This window comes from Balaenoptera musculus, chromosome 4, assembly GCF_009873245.2.
Source record: "Balaenoptera musculus isolate JJ_BM4_2016_0621 chromosome 4, mBalMus1.pri.v3, whole genome shotgun sequence".
Lineage (NCBI taxonomy): Eukaryota > Metazoa > Chordata > Mammalia > Artiodactyla > Balaenopteridae > Balaenoptera > Balaenoptera musculus.
In genome coordinates this window covers 15792583-15813276 of record NC_045788.1, presented here as the reverse complement: position 1 = coordinate 15813276, position 20694 = coordinate 15792583, and the positions used below count along the sequence as shown (strand labels likewise).

Below are 20694 nucleotides of genomic sequence, written 5' to 3'. Positions count from 1 at the left end.
AAAAGAACAAACAAAGCCCAAAGTTAGTAAATTAGAGCAGAAATAAATGAAATAGAGACTAAAAAGACAACAGAAAAGATCAATGAAACTAAGAGTTAGTTCTGTGAAAAGAGAAATAAAATTGACAAAACCTTAGCTAGACTCACCAAGAAAAAAAAGAGAAAAGACTCAAGTAAGTCAGACATGAAAGAGGAAATATTACAAGCGACACCACAGAAATACAAAGGATCATATAGACTACTATGAAAAATTACATGCCAACAAATTGGACAAACTAGAAGAAGTGGATAAACTCTGACAAACATATAAGCTACTAAGACTGAATCATGACGAAATAGAAAATCTGAACAGACCACTTACCAGCAAGCAGATCAATTCAGTAAAAAAAAACTCTCAACAAACAAAAGTCCAGGACCAAATGGCTTCACTGGTGAATTCCACCAAACATTCAAAGAAGAATTAATATCAAGCTTTTTCAAATTCTTCCAAAAAATATAAGAAGGGGAATCTTTTCAAAACACATTTTATGAGGCCAGTATTAGCCTGATACCAAAACCAGACAAGAGTGCCACCAAACAAAAAAAATTTTTTTTTTACAGGCTAATATCCCCGATGAACATAGATGTAAAAATTCTCAACAAAATATTAGCAAACTGAATTCAGCAACACATTAAAAGGATCATATACAATGATGAAGTGAAATTTATTCCAGGGATACAGGGATGGTCCAACATCTGTAAATCAGTCAATGTGATACACCTCATTAACAAAATGAAGACAAAAATCATATGATCTCAACAGATGCATAAAAAGCATTTGACAAAATTTAAATCCATTTATAATAAAATCTCAAATCTCTCAAAAAAGCAGGTATAGAGGAAACATACCTCAACATAATTAAGGTCATATATGACAAGCCTACAGCTAAATCATACTCAATGTTGAAAAGCTCAAAGCTTTTCCTCTAAGATCAGGAACAGGACAAGGATGTCCACTCTTACCACTTTTATTCAACATAGTATTGGAAATCCTAGCCAGAACAGTCAGGCAAGAAAAAGAAATAAAAGGCATCCAAATTGAAAAGGCAGAAGTAAAACTCACTGTTTGCAGATCACATGAAAATAGCTAGGAAACCCTAAAGACTCTATCACAAACTAATAGAACTAATAAATGAATTCAATAAAGTTACTGGATACAATATCAATATACAAAAATTGATTGTGTTTTTTAAAATAATAACAAACTATCAAAAAGAGAAATTAAGAAAACAATCCCATATACAACTGCATCAAAAAGAATAAAATACCTAGGAATAAATTTAACCAAGGAGGTGAAAGATCTGTATACGGAAAACTACAAGACATTAATGAAAGAAACTGAAAAAGACAAATAAATGGAAAGATATTCTATGCTCATGGATTGAAAGAATCAATACTGTTAAAACTGCCATACTACCCAAAGCAATCTACAGACTCAGTGCAATCCCTATCAAAATTCCAATGGCATTTCTCATAGAAATAAAACAAAAAATCCTAAAACTTGCATGGAACTGAATAGCCAAAGCAATCTTGAGAAAGAACAAAGCTGGAGGCACCACACTCTCTAACTTCAAAGTATATTATAAGGCTATTATTACATACAAACGGTATTGTATTGGCATAAAAACGGACACTTAGATTGATAGAACAGAACAGAGAATAGAGATCCCAGAAATAAACCCAACATATATGGTCAATTAATTTATGACAAATAAACCAAGAATATACAATGGGGAAAGGACAGTTTCTTCAATAAATGATGTTGGGAAAACTGGACAGCCACATGCAAGAGAATGAAGCTGGACCACTATCTTACACCATTCACAAAAATTAACTCAAAATGGATTAAAGACTTGAACATAAGACCTGAAACCATAAAACTCCTAGAAGAAAACATAGGCAGTAAGCTCCTTGATATAAGTCTTAGTGATGATATTTTGAATCTGCACCAAAAGCAAAAGCAAAAAAAGTAAAAGCAGCAAAAGCAAAACTACACAAGTGGGACTACATCAAACTAAAAAGCTTCTACACAGCAAAGTAAATCATCAACAACATGAAAAGGCAACTTATTGAATGGGAGAAAATAACTGCACATCATGTATCTGACAAGGGGCTGATATCCAAAATATACAAAGAACTTTTACAATTCAATAGCAAAAAACCAAACTATCCACTGAAAAAATGGGCAGAAGATCCAAATAAGACATTTTTCCAAAGAAGACATAGAGATGACCAACATGTACATGAAAAAGATGGTCAGCATCACTATACATCAGGGAAATGCATATCAAAACCACAGAGATACCAACTCACACCTTGCAGAATGGCTAGTATCAAAAAGACAACAAATAACAAGTGCTGGCAAGGGTGTGGACAAAAGGGAACCCTTGTACACTTGGGTGAGAATGTTAAGTTGGTGCAACCATTATGGAAAATAGTATGGAGATGCCTCAAAAAATTAAAAATAGAACTACCATATGATCCAGTAATTCCACTCTAGGTATTTATCTGAAGAAAACAAAAAAACATTAATTCAATAAGATATATGCACCCCCCTGTTCACTGCAGCTTTATTTACAATAACAAAGATGTAGAAACAACCTAAGTATCTATTGATGAATGAATGGATAAGGAAACTGTGGTACATACACACACACACACACACACACACACACACACACACACATATATAAAGAATATTATTCAGCCAAAAAAATAAAAGTTGCCATATGCCACAGCATGGATAGAACTTGAAGGCATTACGCTAACTGAAATAATTCAGACAAAGAAAGACAAATATTGTACGATCTCCCTTACATGTAGAATCTACAGAAACAAAAAATAAGCTCACAAATATAGAGAACAGATTGGTGGCTGCAAGAGACAAGGCTTGGATCGGGGGGTGGGAGAAATGGGTGAACTGTGTTTTGTTTTGTTTTAAATAAATTGAATTCAAAATTTTTAAAATGCTTTCTTCAACACATATTTAAGAAACATATTTATTATAAAAGGTAAGGTGAAAATATCAAAGAGTAGCAAATCATCCGCTTTACCTCTTTGTGTTTCATATCCACCTGACTCCTGAGAGCCTTAAGTTCCCGTTCACGGATGTCCAAGCAAGTTTCTAGAGCATGTGTCTGTCCTTCCCACTCAGATTTTTTATGAGCTACCATTATGTCAATCTGTTTCATGAGCTCCTGTAGTTCTGCTTCACAGGATGTCAAAAATCCCCTATAAATAAGGACAGACCCTTAAGAACATAGAACATATCTCCAAGTGGCTTTTCATCTTTCACATGTAAAAATACAGCAGATGTAAAGCTACCTGAAGTGGAACAGTGTCAACAAATAAATTATCAGAAGCAGAGAACAGGATCTCTGAGCTTTTCCTTTTAATGCTCACATAAGATGATCACTTATTCCACGGAAGTTTGTCTTCCTCCAGTAGCCGACCTAAAGCCTAAGCCTAAGTCAACTGGTCAAACGCAAGGTTTATGTTTGAAGTCTGGTTTGTGAGTGAGACTTCCACAACAAACAACTAGCTCTTCTGTAACATTTTAGGGAAGCTTTCAGGAAGAATCCAGGCAAGCATATGTCACATTCTCAGCTCATCAAACAAAATAAAAAGCTTTGGAAACAAGTAGGCTATTGGGAAAATGACAATACAATTTTAAGAGCTGTTTTAAGAACCTCCATCCTTGAGCCAAATTTATTCCAACTATTTCTTTCCAACTTATTATTAGAAACTTACCACATCCTACCTTAGTGTTGTAAACTTACTGATGTCCTTCAGTGTTTCAGGAGATGCCAGATGTTACAAAGGTAGAAACAGAATTGGACATAGATGTATTGGATTCAGAGGTTTCCGGGAATGGCCACAGAGAGATAACTCCTAAGGCTTAAATACTTTTTTTAAAAAAAGCATTTGTTCTTAGTGTCACAAAACCTCTATAGCCTTTTGCTTTTTAAAAGCAGAAAACTTAACTGGGATGATGGTAAGCATCCAGCTTCACACTGCTGAGATGAGGGAAACACCCCAAGGAGCGATACTGTCCACAAACACGACATGGATCAGCTTAGATTTTGCTCACACTTCTGCTTCTGTACCCAAAGCACAAAATGGTCAGAGGCATAACTCAGACATGCTTTTTAAACTCAGTGAGAAGCTTAAGGTCAAAGCAAACTTACCCATCATGTCCTCGATTTTGTATTCCTTCCAACAAAGCCTCCATCGCCAAATCCCCTTTGTTTTGGCAACTGGGAAAGCAAAGAACTCTGTCAGGAGAAAATTCATTTTTTATGTTCTAACATTTCAACTTACAAACTTAAGAATGTGAATGAAAGCATACAAATAGCAATGAGAAAATGCAGCACTTCTTAAGATGACTGTAGAAGCAGTCAAGGAATATCTCTTCAAGAAATACTAGAACCAAACACATTTCAGACTAAAACACAACAATTTAAAATGATCTGAATTGCCATTGACACTCCCCCTGCACGACTGAAGTCAAATACCTCACTGTCACATCCCTACTTCCTCATGTAAGAGTGGGCCTGGGTGGAGGTGGGGTGCTAGCAGCAGAGGAACACTGACACTAACAAAATGAGAGGTCAGAGGAAAAGTGTAGCTTCTTTTAAAGAGATATTGTAAAAAGGTTAAATGCCCTGTGCTTCAACTTCTTGGTCCATCATGGGAGATCCTATTCACCCGCTAGATGACAGGCCCATGAAGCTCCTAGAACACCCTCCCTCACCTAAGAGGCAGCTACGTGGGCCCTCCCTCCTCTGCACTTCATTGCTTCTAGTCCTTAAAAGGTTCTTTCATAGGAGTTACACCACCCTGGGAATGTCCTTTTGCACACCTTTTTCCCCTACTATTCAACCGTAAAGGGTAGAAAACCAGTTTTTTTCACGCCTGCAGCTCCAGGGCTTAGAGTTGCATTTCAACCTGGCCTGTGCTGAATGCTTTTGACTGAACTTATCTCAATTCCCCTCCCTTTTCACCTACCCCCCCCCCATGCAAACTGGTCATAGCTGGAAAACTACAGAGAAGAGTGTAGCAGAGAAAGAAGGGAAGGGAGATAAAACAGAGACACAGGAGAATGAGAAGACTGGAAAATACAACCACTACACGTTATTTGCATCTATTTCTAAAGTTACTAACAGGAGTACTAAATAACTATTCATGCACAAATATGGCAGAGAGGATTTCTTTCCAGTTGGTTTATCCTTTGTATTACACCAACATTAGACAAAATAAAAACCTAAAGAAAAACGCTTTCATGGTCTATTCCACTTTCTTTCAAACAATGATACAGTCAATTACAACACAACGCAGATTCTGTGTTTTGATCCACCCTAGGGAACTGAGAGGCAGTACATAGTTCACACAGTACCATGCAGATGGAAACCCAGGATAGAGTCCTGTTCTGCAACTAAGTAGCTTTGTGTCCTTGGACTTCAGTCTTTGCCTCTATAAAGTAAGAAGCATGATCTATATAATCTGCATGGTTTCTTCCAGCTTTTTAATGGGATTCTAATAGCCAATTACATATATTCTGTATCATGCTCCTGACAACTCTACATGTATATTTATTAAATACGTAGGAAAGTGCTCTTCCTAAGGACAGAGCTACTACAGTTATTCAAAACTATCATTAGTAAAATTATACTCCTTTAGGTCATGTTATTCTTAGAAAATACATTTAGTAATATATATTAGAAACAGATTTAGTAACATATAATACATAATATATTTTCTGGATATTATTTAGTAATTAGGAATATTTATAATAGAAGCTAAAAGTCACTGAATACTCAACTGTTCTGCCTGTCTATATTGTCAGATTCAATCTTCATAACAATTTTAAAACATAAATACTATTACTTTGAGGAAACTGAGGCTCAGAAGGTTAAATAACTTGATTATGGTAAACTACAAACCACAGTCCTAGGATTCAAACCTAGTCAATGTGACTCCTAAGTTCCAGCCAATGTGCAATCTTTATATATTTTACAGTATTCCGGATCTTAAAATACATCAGCATATCTTCTTTTGATTTAATAATGTGTTCTTGGCATAAACAAAATCAAACCAAATCGAAAAGTCTGGACACAGGAAAAAATATACAAACTTAACTATGACGTCACCACCATGGCCACCAGGTGGCAGTAGCACAACAGTGAAAATAGTCCACATAGGGGAAAATAGCCATTTCAGAAATTAAAATCATGGTCTAAGACTTAGATAAGGAGATCTCTGTTTTTAAGAAAAAAAGGTGGGGATGGGGTGGGGAGGAACCAGTAACATTCTCTGTGGAAAATAATCTTACTAATATATAATCATCTTTTAACAATACTTTCACTATCTCCTCGAGCAGCTGACAAACACCATCATTTCTCATTCCTGAGGATCAGGTAAATAGCAAGGACTCAGATCTTCTGTGGACTTTTCTCACCCGAGTTTCTCATAGCTATATCACTGACTCCTTTCCTAACCAACCTGACCCTCATTCAGCTCCATGCACTACATCACTTGCTTTCTTTTTTGCCTGTGCCATGTGGTAATTATATAAATTTTATTCTTTATCCAAATAAATACAAATTTAAGCAATTACTGTTTGATAATCTGCTACTCCTTGCCACTAACATGAAATGTTAATGTAGTTAAATGGAAACTGTGTAGCTCTACAATTGGTACAGGACACTCTTAATCATTTCTGCAGTTAGACCAAGATATCAACGAACAGAAGTTATAATTAAAACTCTCCTTTCGAATGAAGACTACTTTAAATCAGTGAAATCTAGAATAAAATGGTTAAAGGAAATACAGGCTTTTTCACCAAGTCTGGGAAGCAGGGAAAACATACTTTAAATCTTAGGGAAAAAAGAATCCAAAGAGGTTATCTAGGGACTTCCCTGGTGGTCCAGGGGTTAAGAATCCGCCTTCCAATGCAGGGGACGCGGGTTCAATCCCTGGTCAGAAAACTAAGATCCCACATGCTGCAGGGCAACTAAAGCCTGCGCACCACAACTAGAGAAGCCCGTGTGCCGCAGCGAAGACCCAGCGCAACCAAAATAAAAAACAAAAAAACAAAGAGGGTATCTAATAATGGGAAAATCTTTGATATTCATTAACATATTGGAATTTAAGAGCTAGAAAGAACCCGAAGGGCTCCAATTTAACCTCTTTATTTTACAGATCAGGAAAAATATCCAGAGTATGCACCCAAGATCAAATTACTCACAAAATGGGACACAGGAAGAAAATAAAAACTCTGGTTAGATATGTGTACTAAGAGAAGGAATATGCCTACTCATCAAGTCTCATTTAAAGGAAGATAACAATGCTTTGTCCCTTACCTGCCTCGGTGTTACTGTGATTACAAAGATCTATGGCTATGACAGATATACTATGACTGATAAACTGTGCCTGCTCCAATAAATAATCAATATCATTTATGACTGCCCAGAAAGGTTCCTACTTAAATTTAAGGGAAAAAATTATCAGATAAAGTATCAAAGAAATTTTCCAAAATAAAAATGAAATTTTAAAACACTGTCCAAACTATGACTCAAAATCCAGAAAGAATAAGGGGCTAAGACTAAGAAATCTTAGTAGACAAAAATACACTTTTACATGGGAAAAATGCTGTAAGCAAAGCTGAAAGATAAATGACAACATTACTTGAAAGTTTTATCACAAGGGGTTAATTAACCAAATATATAAAGAGCTTCTAAAAACTGAAGGAAAAATTAAAATCTATAGAAAAATGTGCAGAAGATATGAACAAAGAGTTCTCATAAAAAGAAATGCAAATGACCTTAAACGTATGAAAACATGCTCAACCTTGTTCACAATAAGAGAAACACAAATTTAAACTACACTGGGTTACCCTTTCTTCTGTATTAGATTAATGAAAAATTAGAAGTTTGAAAATGCACACTGATGACAAGGCTATGGGAACAGGCATTCACATACACTGTAGGTAGGAATGCAAAACGGTACAACTACTATAGAGGAAATTTTGGCAATACTTAGCAACTGATATATATGCATTTACCCTTTGATCCAACAATGCCACTTCTAGGAATCTATCCCAAACATATGTTGGCAAGAATACAAAACCATACATGCAGAAGGATATACATTGCAGGACTATTTGCAAGAGTAGGAAACAACACAAATGCCTATCGACAGGGAACTAGTTGACTGTTCATCCACCAATGGAATAATACTATGAAGCTGTGAAAAGGGAAAATGACCTCTACATACGTCTATGGTGGGATCTACAAGGCATATAATATTAGATGAAAAAAGCAAGATACAAAACAGTATATGCAAACACTACTTTTTACCTAAGAAAGGGAGAAAATTATAGATATATATTATATATATTACATAAATATAAATTATATATTATATATGTATGTGTAATATAAATGTCAGAATATATTAAGGATATATAATTATATATAAATATATAATATATATAGTGTATTTGTTCTTCTGGAAGGATAAGCTCAAAGCTGGTAAATATGATACCTATAAGGAAGGGAAATAGGGTAGAGAAAACAGGAAGCTAAACTTGTCTGGATGTATACCTTAACAGCTACTTGTTTTATAGGCACTATGCTAATGTTTTATAATATAATGAAACAAATCCAGTTGGAAAAAAAAAAAGCAGTATTGAAAAATATTGGAAACAAAATGAAATAAATCAACTATCAACTATATATCAAGTTGGCAGCCTTACCATATAACAAATTGTTTCATTGGTTTTAAAATGCAACAATTTTACTGTACATATTCCAACTGGGATACACACTAAGGACAAAAACGTACTATACAGAAACCCTAAACATCACTCAGGAATCATATTGTTAATAGTAAAATTGGTATCACTAATTTGAAAGCATTATATATAATACAGAAAAAGTATGTTAATAGGCAAAAGAGAAAAAGATACAAATATAAAATCAAGTGTTTAAAAAAAACTATGAAATTAAATTGGAAATATCGGTGTGAATTCTGGATATTTCTCTTTTTAAAAAATGTACATATTTCCTAACTTTGGCCACTGTAAATCCTAAAACCAGTGACCAATCTAGTAGCAAGAGTGCCTTCAGCACCCAGACTGGTCTCTAAACACCATCTCCCACTGAAAGGAACCAGGGCTTCTTGGTGGCCAGAAATGTTTAAATGAGCCAGGAACATGTTTTACCAGAAAAGAAGGAAACTTTCAAAGATTACTGGTCATATCAAAGTGGACAGAAGCCAACTTAAACAGGCTGCCACTCGCCAACAACAGGACAACTTGAGAACCCCCCCCCTAAAAAAAAGACTGCAGTAGGTTGAAACAGTTCAAATATATTCAAGTCTATAATTTCATGATGATAAAAAAAAAAAAAAAAGGCAAAACCCTCATGGTTACCTTTGGAGGTTGCTAGGCCACCAACTCATTACTGTGCTCTGAAAATAGAGGGAAAGAATTAAGCATTTTTCTCGTCTTTCCTATACAAACTGTATTTCAAATAGCTGGTGGGGTAGTCAAATAGCTGGTGAAGTAAAAAGTTCTTCTTCATAAAAAATTTCCAGCTAATAAATGCTGAAGAATGACAGAATCAGAAAATCACCGCACTGCAACTGCTAATGCAATAGTGGATACAGGCAACCTAAATCCATGAAAGGATCTCACCATTAAGCAAAAGGCTCATGGAGAATTTCATGATGGATGGACTGGGCCGACAACGCCTGAACCCCCTACGATGCTCAATTTTAACATCACAGAGAGAAAACTCAGACATCATGTGCCTCCCTGTTTTGCACCACTGATGAAATCTTGCCCTGCCCTCACCCCCACAAAAAAAGTCAAGGTTGAATCTGATCAAGTTTCTAGAGCAGTGCTGTTCAACAGAACTTTATGCAATTATGGAAATATTTTACATACACACCAAACTACTAGGCCCTTGAAATGTGGCCAATGCACTAGGGAACTGAAATTTTTAGCTTTATTTCATTTTAATTCATTTAAATAGTCACCGATGGCTGATACCTACTATATTGGACAGTGCAATTCTAGACCTTACTACCAGTTTAGAGGGAATAAAGGGAATAGATGTACAAGTTGAAGGATACCATGTGGATGCAATCAACTAAATCTAGAATGTTAAGGGAAAAGAGAGGCAATGAAACTGCTATATTAAAAAAGATTGAAAAGGTGTTATCAACTCAATGCAACACGTGGATCTCTACGGGATTTTGATCCAAACAAGCTACTTATAAAAATACATGTATGGGGCAAGTGGGGAAACCTGAACCCAGGCTGAATATTGACATTATGGGATTTTTATTAATTTTCATAGACGTGATGACAATACTGTGGTTTTGTAAAACTGAAAACACAAACTTAGTTCTTGAAGAAAAATAACCTAAAGTAACATAAAAACCGAAAATTCAATTCCTGAAACCCAGGTCAATGTTGGCTTTAGCTGAATTTCAAATCAAGTTGACATATGCTTAAAAGTAGGAAGCTCTGATAAAGTGGACCACTGACGCTGTCACCATCTGCCACCACTACTACGTAAGTGAGAACGGGAAGGAACAAGCAAAGGTGTTCTACCTTTTAATGGGAGACAAGTGGCATCAGTACAACTAACATATACAATAACTATAAAGAATTGTTAAAACCTGAATACATTTTAAAGAGCAGTGTAACTGAATGTTTATAAATATCTAACCCATTTTAATTTCAGTCATTCTTACCATACTGATCACTGGTAATGATATAGTCAAAAGGCAAGAAGCTCAGGATAAAAATCAACCTAAAGATGATACTGCATTCCAAATAAGAAAATACATACCCTTTGTTATATCATTAAGCTACAGCTATGATCAATATAAATATAAATATTTGAAGGTAACATGTAGCTAATGATCCTTATGATTTCCTCTTCGTATCTAGAAAATAAAATTAAATGCAAGCATGTGGGGAACTGTATAACTACAGGGCACAAATCCTACAATACTGCTTTCATTAAACGAAGAAAAAAAAATGTTAAGACTGGCTTAGGAATCATCTGTAAGGCTCAAGGAAAACTACTCTGCAAGTAAGAGTGCTGTAACTATAAATGAAGACTAGTCGCTGAGAGCAAGCTCATCTTTACCCTGATGTTGTAAGAAACATTAAAAAAAAAAAAAAACACATTATGAGCCGAGATTTACTGCCTTCAAATACCTTCATGATTATTCTAAGAACCCGTTCCTTTTATTCCCTTACTTCATTATTTATTTCCCATCCCTGATTTGAATGGAGCAATCCATAAGTTCAGGGTTCCCCAACTTCAGTCCTTCATGATTTCTGCCACATTTCCGTACCTAATGTACTAACATTAAGATTTTTAAATCAACTCACTTTTTACAACTTGCTAAACTTCCCACCCATAAATGAACCGCTATCACCTGCCATCAAAGACCTAAGTCTCAACAATGTTAGGAAGCTAACCAGATGAGGCAGCCCAGGCGGGAGGGCTGGGCCGGGAGTCTCTCCCCTGAAGTGGAAGACTGGCCCGCGGCCGACTCCGCTCGGAGAAGATGAGCAGCTCGCCCACCCCACAGCCCTCCCGCCGGCCCGGCCTCCGGAGAAGGGCTGACCACCTGGCTGGCCCGGACAGTGCGCTGCGGGAGGCCATATCTGGCTTCGCGGGTCCGCTGAGCGTCCGCCGCAAGGCCGAGAGGTGGGGCGCCGGGGCGGACCCGGGCCGGCGGGGTCGAGCCTGGAGGCCAGCGGGCCGCTGAGGAAGCCGGCCCCGGGCCATACGGCCGCTCGGGCCGCGGCCCCACCGCAGCCAGGGCTGCCTGTGGACACCGCCGCCCCTCGCCAGTCCGACGTTCGCACATGCGGTTACGGGGATGCCGCGAGCGCGCCCCCGAAGCTTCCCGCCGTTACCTCCGGCCGGGGGCGCGCACGCGCGTCACCGCCAACCTCACGTCCAGCCACCGTCGTCTGCACGTTCGTTCCGCCCACTGCCCCCTCACTTTTAATTGAAGCAACGTCCTCCCAGACTCCCCCTCCGCGCCTGCAAATGGGCTCACCCATATCTGGGGACCGGAGAGAAGACCGTGCCGGTCACGTGACACTGAGGGTGTGGTCCGGTGGAGGCGGGCGCCGCGCTGGGCCGGGTGCTGGTAAGGGTTTCCCGCCTCCCTAGCCTAGGTCTTGGAGAAGCGGCAGCGCGTTCGGACTTATGCTGCTTCTCTTGGCCGAGGCCGTTCTCTTCACCTCATCCTCATAACCACTCCCCTTACCGCACGTCGGGAGGGGTGGAAAGGGACTTGAGCGGCGGTCCTGGGCTTCCCCCGCTGCCGCATTTGGTATATCCTGCCTCGGACCGGAAGCCGCGGCTGTGGGGCCGCCTCCTACACCTGTACGGATGGTGGTGGCCTGCGAGGGTCATTTTTAGCGCGGGAAAAGGAGTTCTAGCTTTGCTCCTGTAACTACACGTTATAGAGCTCTAAAACAAAGATGGATAAAACTGCCCTGCCCCGGGGAACGTACGCACCGCCTGTCTGCGAAGACCCTGTGACGGGCAGTGTGACAAGCTCCCGATGGGGACCATTCACTGCGCCCAGGGAACTATGGGGCCCGCGGAGGGGCGGGGACCGCGTTCTCCTTGGCGCTTAGAGAAAGTTCCTGCAGGAGGCGACCTGGGAGCTAACTTTTTAGATTGACTGGGGGTTAGCTGGGGAAAAAAGGAACAAGATACTGCATTCCAAGCATTGGGATAGTCACATGTGTAAAACAAATTTTGTTCAGGAAAGTGGTAATGGCTTATTCTGGCAAGTGTGGCAAAGTGCTTGGGACAGTGGCCGTGTCGTGGTCATTGCACGCCTTATGCTTTCCACCCTTCCAGCTCCTGAAGAGTGAAGGCATCTTAACGCCTAATTCTGGAAATGGAATATTGACCCCGATGAGCTGACGCCCAACTTTGAGATTGGAAGGAAGAGTAGGTGTTAGTGATGGGGCAAAGGGACCTTTAAGTGCAAAGGTTGGAAAGTATGACAAGGTTAGAGGTGTTTGGAAGAGGGACAGGTGGGAAAAGATTGAGGCCAGATTGGGGAAAGCTATGGTGAGTCATTAATACAAAATTTACACACAGCAATTGGAAACACTAATGCCTGAGCAATCAGTCACAAAGACGACCTAACTTGTTTAGTGGATCATAAGGACAAGAAAGAACCGGTCAAGGGCGGAATGTGTGCTGAAGCTGGAGTGATCTGAGAAAACTTTACAGAAAGGTGGAATCTGTGTGTGACTGGGAAAATCAGCTGGGAGGGACGATGGTCTTATAAATAAACTGCAACCTGACCCAGATGAGATGAGTCTTTCCCAGGGTGATATCATGCCAAAATTCACATCCAGGCTAAAAAGCCTAGAGAACCCTACTGCTGAATTACAGCATCTCCTCAGCCTTCATGTTTAAGAAATAATCTTTTTGGCTTACAGAGCTGGCAAGATCAAAGCTGCAGGAGAATGGACAGTGAGGTACAGAGAGATGGAAGGATCTTGGATTTGATTGACGATGCTTGGCGAGAAGACAAGCTGCCTTATGAGGATGTTGCAATACCACTGGTAGGCTGTAATTTGTGCTGAGGGTGATAGGTTAAAGGTATGATCTGGTAGACCCTAGTAGGGGTAGGATATCAAGACAAATAAACTAGTAAGGCAAAGAAATCAAAGCTGTGGAGTCCTCTAACTCTAGAAGCTTCTGGAGAACATTTAGCTTGACTTTGTATTTGAAGAGAAATGTGGTTCAGAGGGCTGACGTGACCAGCTCAGTTAGGGGGTCATTCTAGAACTAGAACCCAGGTCTTCTGAGCCATGTTCTGTCCACCACACCAAAGCTAGTAAACCAAATAGTGAAAGTTTAATGCACACCATGTGGAGGAACAAGAAGCAGTGGCATATGCACTTTATTTCTTCTCTACCTGTGGTTTGTCAGTTGACATTTTTTTTTAGAAACTCACATTTTTGGAACACATACCTATTCTAGGTTCCCTGGAAAATATTGGAAGATACCTGGCTTTTCTTCTTTTGCATTTAGACCATCACGCTCTTTTCTTTCCTGACCTCTGGAAAATTCTCCTGCAATGAGTTTGTTAAACCTCACGTAATAAGTGATCTAAACATTTTGCTTTAATAAATATTTATTAAAAATCCTATTTATGTCACAGAGGCCTAGCAAGGAGAACAGAGACTGTTTTTCTTTAGAGCCTTCCAATTGCAAAGAGCCATTAATAAAATAGAGCTTGCAGGCAGACCGTGTGCTGCTGCCATTTACATTTTCATCTAAGAATAAGAGGTAATATGTTCAGTGAAAAATACACATAACAAATAACAAGTAACAGCTTAGTTCAAGTTTAGGAAAATAGTCAAAAGAGCATAATGAGAATTATAGCTCCACTTATTGAATACCTGTTTTGTGTCATAGACCAAGGTTGAAATCTGACATACATTATCTGTATCCTTAAAACACCCTTCAGGGGTGGTGGTGTTCTACCCACTGTACAGGAAGGAAACAGGATCAAAGAGGGGGACTTGCCCAAAGGTTGGTAGCCAATAAGTTGGACTTCACACTGAAGTCTGTGAGGCTCCAGATCCTGTCCGGTGGTGGTTCCTTCATTCCGCAAGCAATTCTTGAAGCCTACTGTGTGCCTTAAGACTTGGTAAACATAAGTACAGTTCCTGCCCCTCGGAGTCTAGAGAGGCAACATATATCAATAAATAATTGTAATAGTAAGTGTTCTAAGTGAGGGTTGTGAACAGCTCTGTAGTGTAAGAAGTGGCTGATTGCCTGGTGGGCATCAGGAAGGGCTTCAGAGAGAAAAATCACATTTAAACTGGTCATAGGGAGGAAGAGGTTTAGTGAGGGTAGACAAGGGCCAACCAGCAGAGGGGACAGATGTGCAAAGTCTCAGAGTTTTAAACTGCTTTGGGAGATGGTGAGGCAATTCAGTGTGGATAGAGGTTATACTTCTCATAAAAGGTAGGGAGAAAAGTTGATCTTGGACCCAATTTTGAGAGGAGCATTTGATGCCATGCTTAGCCCTCATCCTGAGGATATCCAGGAGTGAGTGGTCTTCAAAGTAGAGATCTGCCATGCTCAAATATATTAGAAAATCAGTTTAGCAGCATTGTTAGAGAATGTGTGCCAAGGAGAAAGGGGCCAGTGACAGGGCAAAGAGACCAATTAGGAAGCTAATGCAGTGTCTAGGCAAGGGAGGAGGACCTAAACAAAAGCAAGAAAGTGGAGGGGAATTGCTGAATTCTGGACATGCTAATAGCAGGATTTGGGGACCATTTGTGTGGAAGGGGTTGAAGGAGATGTAGATTTCCATGCTGACTTCCAAGTTGTAGCCTGGCCCTGTTGCTAATCTGTGTTTTTTCCCAGGACTTGTGATTCTAAGGCAATGTTTGTGTCGTTAGCTTTTGCTGCTACCTAACAAATAACCCCAAAACATAGTGGCTTAAAACAACCGTTATTTATGTCATGATTTTGTCATTCAGCTGAGAGAGTCTTCTGATCTTTGCCAGCTCGGTTGATCTCTGCTGGACTTGGTGGTGTTTTGCAGTCGGCCAGCAGGCTGGCTGGAGGCTGGGATGATGAGCTGACTAGGCCACAGTCTCATGATCCAGCAGATTAGCCCAGACTTCACAATCATTTTAGGGTTCTAAGAGCAGCATGAGAGGAAACTGCAAGGCTTCATGGAGCCTAGGCCAAGAAGTCACATGATCAGTCCCAATGCAAGATTGGGGAAATAGTGCCTTTTCATAAGAGTGGCTACAAAGAATTGTGGCCATTTTTGCAGTACCCCACAATAGATGGTTGTTGTGTTCACGATACTTTATGATACTTTGTGTTTGTTTTCCAGGCATATATGCAATTTTATATGTTGGCATTCATTGCAAGAGACAATAGTGACCAAATGAAAAACGTGTTATTTTAGAACAAGATGAAATTAAATAATACCTGAATTAAATAATTGATTAACCAAGGACTTGTTTATGCTTTGTCAGCTGTAAGTAGTTATTGAAACAAAACTTTCTCTTTGCAATATTGCTTTAGAGAAAATGGTAGTTCCTTTCAATTTGTACAAGTATGTTTGAATCTGAGTATTTGTAGAGCAAGATGTGATTCAAACATACTTGTACATATTGTAATTAAATCATTTTATTCATATTGAACATCACTTTGAAGGAAAAAAGTTATTATATTCATATACTGCACATTGGAGTCCAGTGGGAAATCGTAAGTCTGGATATTGAATAGCAGTTTGCTACCCTTAAAAAAAAGTCTAAATTCAGATAACTGAAAAGAAATATATTGGTATCAGTGAATTCTAGTATGAAGCAGAGTTCCAGTAGTAATAAATTTAAATTTAAAATACAAGGAAACTATCAAAAACTTCTCACCACATGCCAAAAAATGGTGAACTATGCAAGGTGATGGATGTGTTAACTAGCCTTATTGCAGTAATCATTTCACAATATATATGTGTATCCAGTCATCACATTGTACATTTTAAACTTACACAATGTTATATGTAAATTAAATCTCAGTAAAGCTGGAAATATATAAGAAAACTACCCCAGATTCTACACTAAGTGTGGCCCATGGCTTACCATTTTAAGAAAATTGTGGGTAGGCTATGTTGTTTTTTGTTGCCCTGCTCCACCACTAGGGGGAAGCCTCATCTATTGTGTTACATTTTCAGTGCTCCTACCTCCATTATAATATAGGCACATTGGATACAGGATCGTTTTGAATACCTTTCTTGTGCTTAAGGAACATGCCAGCAAATGTGGTATTCTATAAAGCAGCCTTCCCCAAAAAAGATTTAGTACTGGCTTTTTTCAGTGTTCCTAGCCGCTAGTAAGGATGACAGGTAGTCCTTGCACTGGATACCCCACGCTGTGCTGGGCACCTGACCTGCATTTCCTCATTTAGCCCTCACAGCAGTCCTGTGAGATGATGACTACTTTTTTCTCTCATTGCCTAAGAGGAAGCAAAGGCTGCAAGGGTCTGAATACCTTGCCTGAGTAACCCAACAAATGGTGGAGTCATGGCCTTGGATCCCAGGGGCTCCCAGAAGCCTGTGTCCTGAGCCTTTTGCCACGCTGCCTGCCACACAAGTACCAGAGTCATAATGCCATCACTCCCGGCTGGAGACGGATGGGGCACGTTTGAGCGTGACTTTTGATGTTTCCTCACATTTTTTATTTTCTAGCTCTTTCCTTAGGATACGCTTCTATGCTGCCTGTTTCTAGGAACTCACAGGTTTTAATTCCAAGTGCTCTTGGGTTTTAAGGGGTTTGTTAACGTAGAGTGTAACATCGTCCTGAATGTCCATTGTACCTTTTCAGAATGAGCTTCCTGAACCTGAACAGGACAATGGCGGCACCACAGAGTCTGTTAAAGAACAAGAAATGAAGTGGACTGACTTGGCCTTACAGTACCTCCATGAGAACGTTCCCCCCATTGGAAACTGACGCCTGGCTCCTTGTTCATCCACAGATTTTTTTTAAATACACAGATACAAAATGTTTTCTTTCAGCCTCCTAATTTGAACCTTTTAGTGTTAAATCAACGCTCAAAAATGTACAACTAATTTTGTGGCCACAAAATGCAATGTGAAAATGCACAACCAGAACAAGAAGCTGATTGCGATTTCTTGGGATTGCAGAATATCTGACCCTTTGAACCTAAAGTTCTTCATTGACTAGCTAGTATTTGAGCATGATTCATTAAACATTTGCCTTTAACTCTGATTTTGCTTTACTGTCAGTTTAACACTTCCCAACTACTTATATGTGTCCTGTGACACAGGTGATTGAAGATATGAGAGGGAAAGGCGAAGAACAATGAAGCCAGACATGAGAATTAACTTATCATATACCCCCATTCTGAGAATCATCTGAGTGGGTGTGTGTGGAGTCTGTAGATGTAATGGACATATAGATAACCCATTCGCTGACTACTGGGATTCCTAAGATTCCCCATGATATTTTCAAACTTTGGATAAATTTACAAATTAAAAGCTATCTTGACAGTTAACCCCTGCTCTCCCTCCAGCTTCCTTTGGTGCCGCTGGAAAGGCGAGATAGACCACTAGTTTTATCCAGTAACAGGATTTCTTATTTTCTCAAAGCCCTTTCAGATATAACTGAAGCACCATGGAGTCAATATTTAGTTACACGTTTGTGAAAGAACTTGTATTTTGAAAAACGCATTGATGGACATTATCTCCTAGAATTATTTGCCTCTTTTATGTGGTATCTCTCTTGTTCTCTCCCCAGATTGTAAACTCTGTGGGAAGAGGCCCTGGCTTTTACATCTGTATCCCTCATTGAAAAACTGGAAACACTGAATAATTGAAATCTCTCTTCTCATTGTTTTTTTAACTGGGTCATTTTATTTACATACCTTTTAGGAGTAGGAAGTATACCACAAAACAAATGAGCCAATTTTAGGGTTTCGATCAGAAACATGGTTGTAACAACTCACCTGACATCCAGACACACCCAGGCTGATCTCCTTGTGGATCAGTGACTTGCCTAGAAGTCATTTATCTCAGAATAAAGACCCCAAGTCAGCAGTCCCTCAATAACTGAAGACAGACAACCCAGTAGAAAAGAGAATTATGATGTTCAGAAAAAACATTTTATACCGAGAGAAAACAAAGCTTTTCAAAAAATTAAAGTACCTAAAATTCCACAGTTCTTCCATGTTCTAGTTAAATGAGGGCTTTACTACAACTTTATTTGTGGTATATAATACCTAAAGCACTGACATCTGGATATTAGGAGATGTTCATATGAATCCAGCCTTGCTTGTGGACCCAGCCTTTCCCAGGAGTACCGGTAGACCAGTGAAATATGAAAGCTGTCTGGATTTCAGCTGAATCAGAATTAGGCTTGTAAGACAGGCAGCTGTTGGTTTATCTGCTTGGCTTGTGACCCTTATCTGAAAACTGCCCCCACGCCAAGTTTGTGACCTGTGATGTGGTGACAGACCAATAGCTCATGAGGAATTAGGTGACAAATTCTGGGCCCAATTGTCAACTGCAGCTTTGGAATCTGCCCATCTAGGACTGGCTTGAGGATGATGGGCACGAGAGATGCTAGGCTGCCGTTGTAGGGTGCCTTTTCAACCTTATGTGCCAGAATACCCAAGGAGGAAAGTGTCTGCAGAGGGAGGCTGAGAGGCTGTGTCCCTATAGCTTTCCAGTTGGTTCCTGCGCCTTGGTTCCTGTAACTTTCGAGTTCAAAGCATGTGTGTTGCTCTCCTCTATGGGAGGCACCTCACTTGGTGCTGAGAATATGGCAGTGAACAAAATAAGTATGGCTTCTGCCTTCATTTAGTGAGGGAAACAAGCATTAAACCAATAGGCATACAAATCTTTGATTTTAAATTGTGACACATGCTAGGAAGAAAAAATAGATATGTCCCTTAGGTTCCTAGAAGCAAAATCTGAAGCAGTTTCTTGTGCAAGGAATTTATTGAGATTGTGCGCTCAGGAGAGACCTGTGAGGGAAGCAGGGTAGGGCAGGGGAAGAACCTGAGCAAAGATGTGGCTTCAGCTGGAGTCTGGCCTCTGCCTGATCCCACAGGCGCTACAGAGCATGATGTTACCAAGAGTCTTCCCACCTTGAAGCAAGATCCTAGGCCTTCGTGTTGGCGGTAGTCAGCCATTGGCTCTGCCCTCCCTCCGTCCCCCAGGGAGGGCATAACCAGACGTTGCCAGGGGACAGGGCTCTCCAGGGAACAGTGCATCTCCTGGCAGCCAACACAGTCAGGGAATGGGTGCACAGACAGATGGGGCAAAGGGGATCTGGGCCCCAGCAGTGACTATTGCAGGGTATAGGGAGTATGACTGGGGACCTGATTTAGATAATCACAGCAAAACTTTGTGATAAGTAGCTTTTATAGCACATAATTTCAAATATTTTGTGTTTGAATTTTTTCCATTGTCCAAGGAAGTGGCCAGGTCCTTAGTGCTTCCTGTTCACAGCAGAGAGCATGTGCTCAAAACCAACCCTACCCCCTTTTGGGGAGCAGGGGAGGGAGGGAGAGGCGGAGCCTCTTAGGAGTAGTGGAAGTCTGCGCCCCAGTGGCTGGTGGTACCCAGGGAGATGGTGAACTTCAGAGGCTTGCGGTTTGGGGGTGCCCCAAGGGAAACCTGAAGTCAACCTGAGTCTCCCAGCTTGGGCAAAGACACCCTAGCACTGGAACCACCTCCTTCAAGGGCCCCTCAGAGTTGACGGTGAAGATAGCAGCAGGGACACAGATGGACTGGAGAGTAGAGGTCCTCACCCATTTTCAAGCTCATTTATGAACATCCTCAATGCTTGTGAGACCCTGAAAGAGGAAGGGATGCCTCAGGGACCACAGATCTAACTTCTGCTGCAGCACAGCAGAATGGAGCTGAAAAGATTTAATTTGCTCTGAAGAAAATAAGAAAACATATTTCTTGTACCCTCCTTGAGTTTGTGGGCCAACACCTGACAGATGGGTAGGAGTAGCCAGGGGAAGAATTGGGGGGTGAGGATTGATGGCCAAGAGCAAATTTCATAAAGCTCAGAGGTGGAGCTGGCGTC

At 40.1% G+C, this 20694-nt stretch overlaps 2 protein-coding genes across 15 annotated transcripts in view; one reads left to right on the top strand and one right to left on the bottom strand.

Annotated features, from left to right (window-relative positions):
* The window catches only part of CEP63 (centrosomal protein 63), an 81972-nt gene extending 69533 nt beyond the window's left edge, over positions 1–12439 (bottom strand). For 5 of the 13 annotated variants that reach the window (XM_036850292.1, XM_036850288.1, XM_036850291.1 and 2 more), the window contains exons 1-4: positions 11694–11967; positions 9472–9509; positions 4226–4294; positions 3092–3269 (exon numbers count right to left, since the gene is read on the bottom strand). In XM_036850292.1, the coding sequence (XP_036706187.1) occupies positions 3092–3269; positions 4226–4294; positions 9472–9509; positions 11694–11936 (528 nt within the window). In that variant the 5' untranslated portion in view covers positions 11937–11967. Of the gene's footprint in view, positions 1–3091; positions 3270–3362; positions 4139–4225; positions 4295–9471; positions 9510–11541; positions 11674–11693 lie in introns of those variants that run through there. The other 8 variants (XM_036850282.1, XM_036850286.1, XM_036850284.1 and 5 more) reach the window with 8 other exon arrangements.
* On the top strand, positions 12086–17865 carry ANAPC13 (anaphase promoting complex subunit 13). Of its 2 annotated transcripts, none has more exons than XM_036850296.1 (3): positions 12086–12224; positions 13543–13668; positions 17461–17865. In XM_036850296.1, exons 2-3 carry the CDS (start codon positions 13570–13572, stop codon positions 17584–17586), a joined length of 225 nt encoding a protein of 74 aa, XP_036706191.1. In that variant the 5' UTR covers positions 12086–12224; positions 13543–13569; the 3' UTR covers positions 17587–17865. The 2 variants fall into 2 exon arrangements, with proteins under 2 accessions (XP_036706191.1, XP_036706192.1); XM_036850297.1 differs by lacking the exon at positions 12086–12224 and adding an exon at positions 12861–13042.
* The last annotated feature ends 2829 nt before the right edge of the window (positions 17866–20694 follow it).

What these genes read in the sequence shown, in the direction of transcription:
- ANAPC13 (XM_036850296.1), top strand. Translation starts at nt 13,570, where the DNA reads ATGGACAGTGAGGTACAGAGAGATGGAAGGATCTTGGATTTGATTGAC. An exon ending in AGGATGTTGCAATACCACTG is followed by an intron (nt 13,669 to 17,460) that starts GTAGGCTGTAAT and finishes GTACCTTTTCAG; the next exon opens with AATGAGCTTCCTGAACCTGA.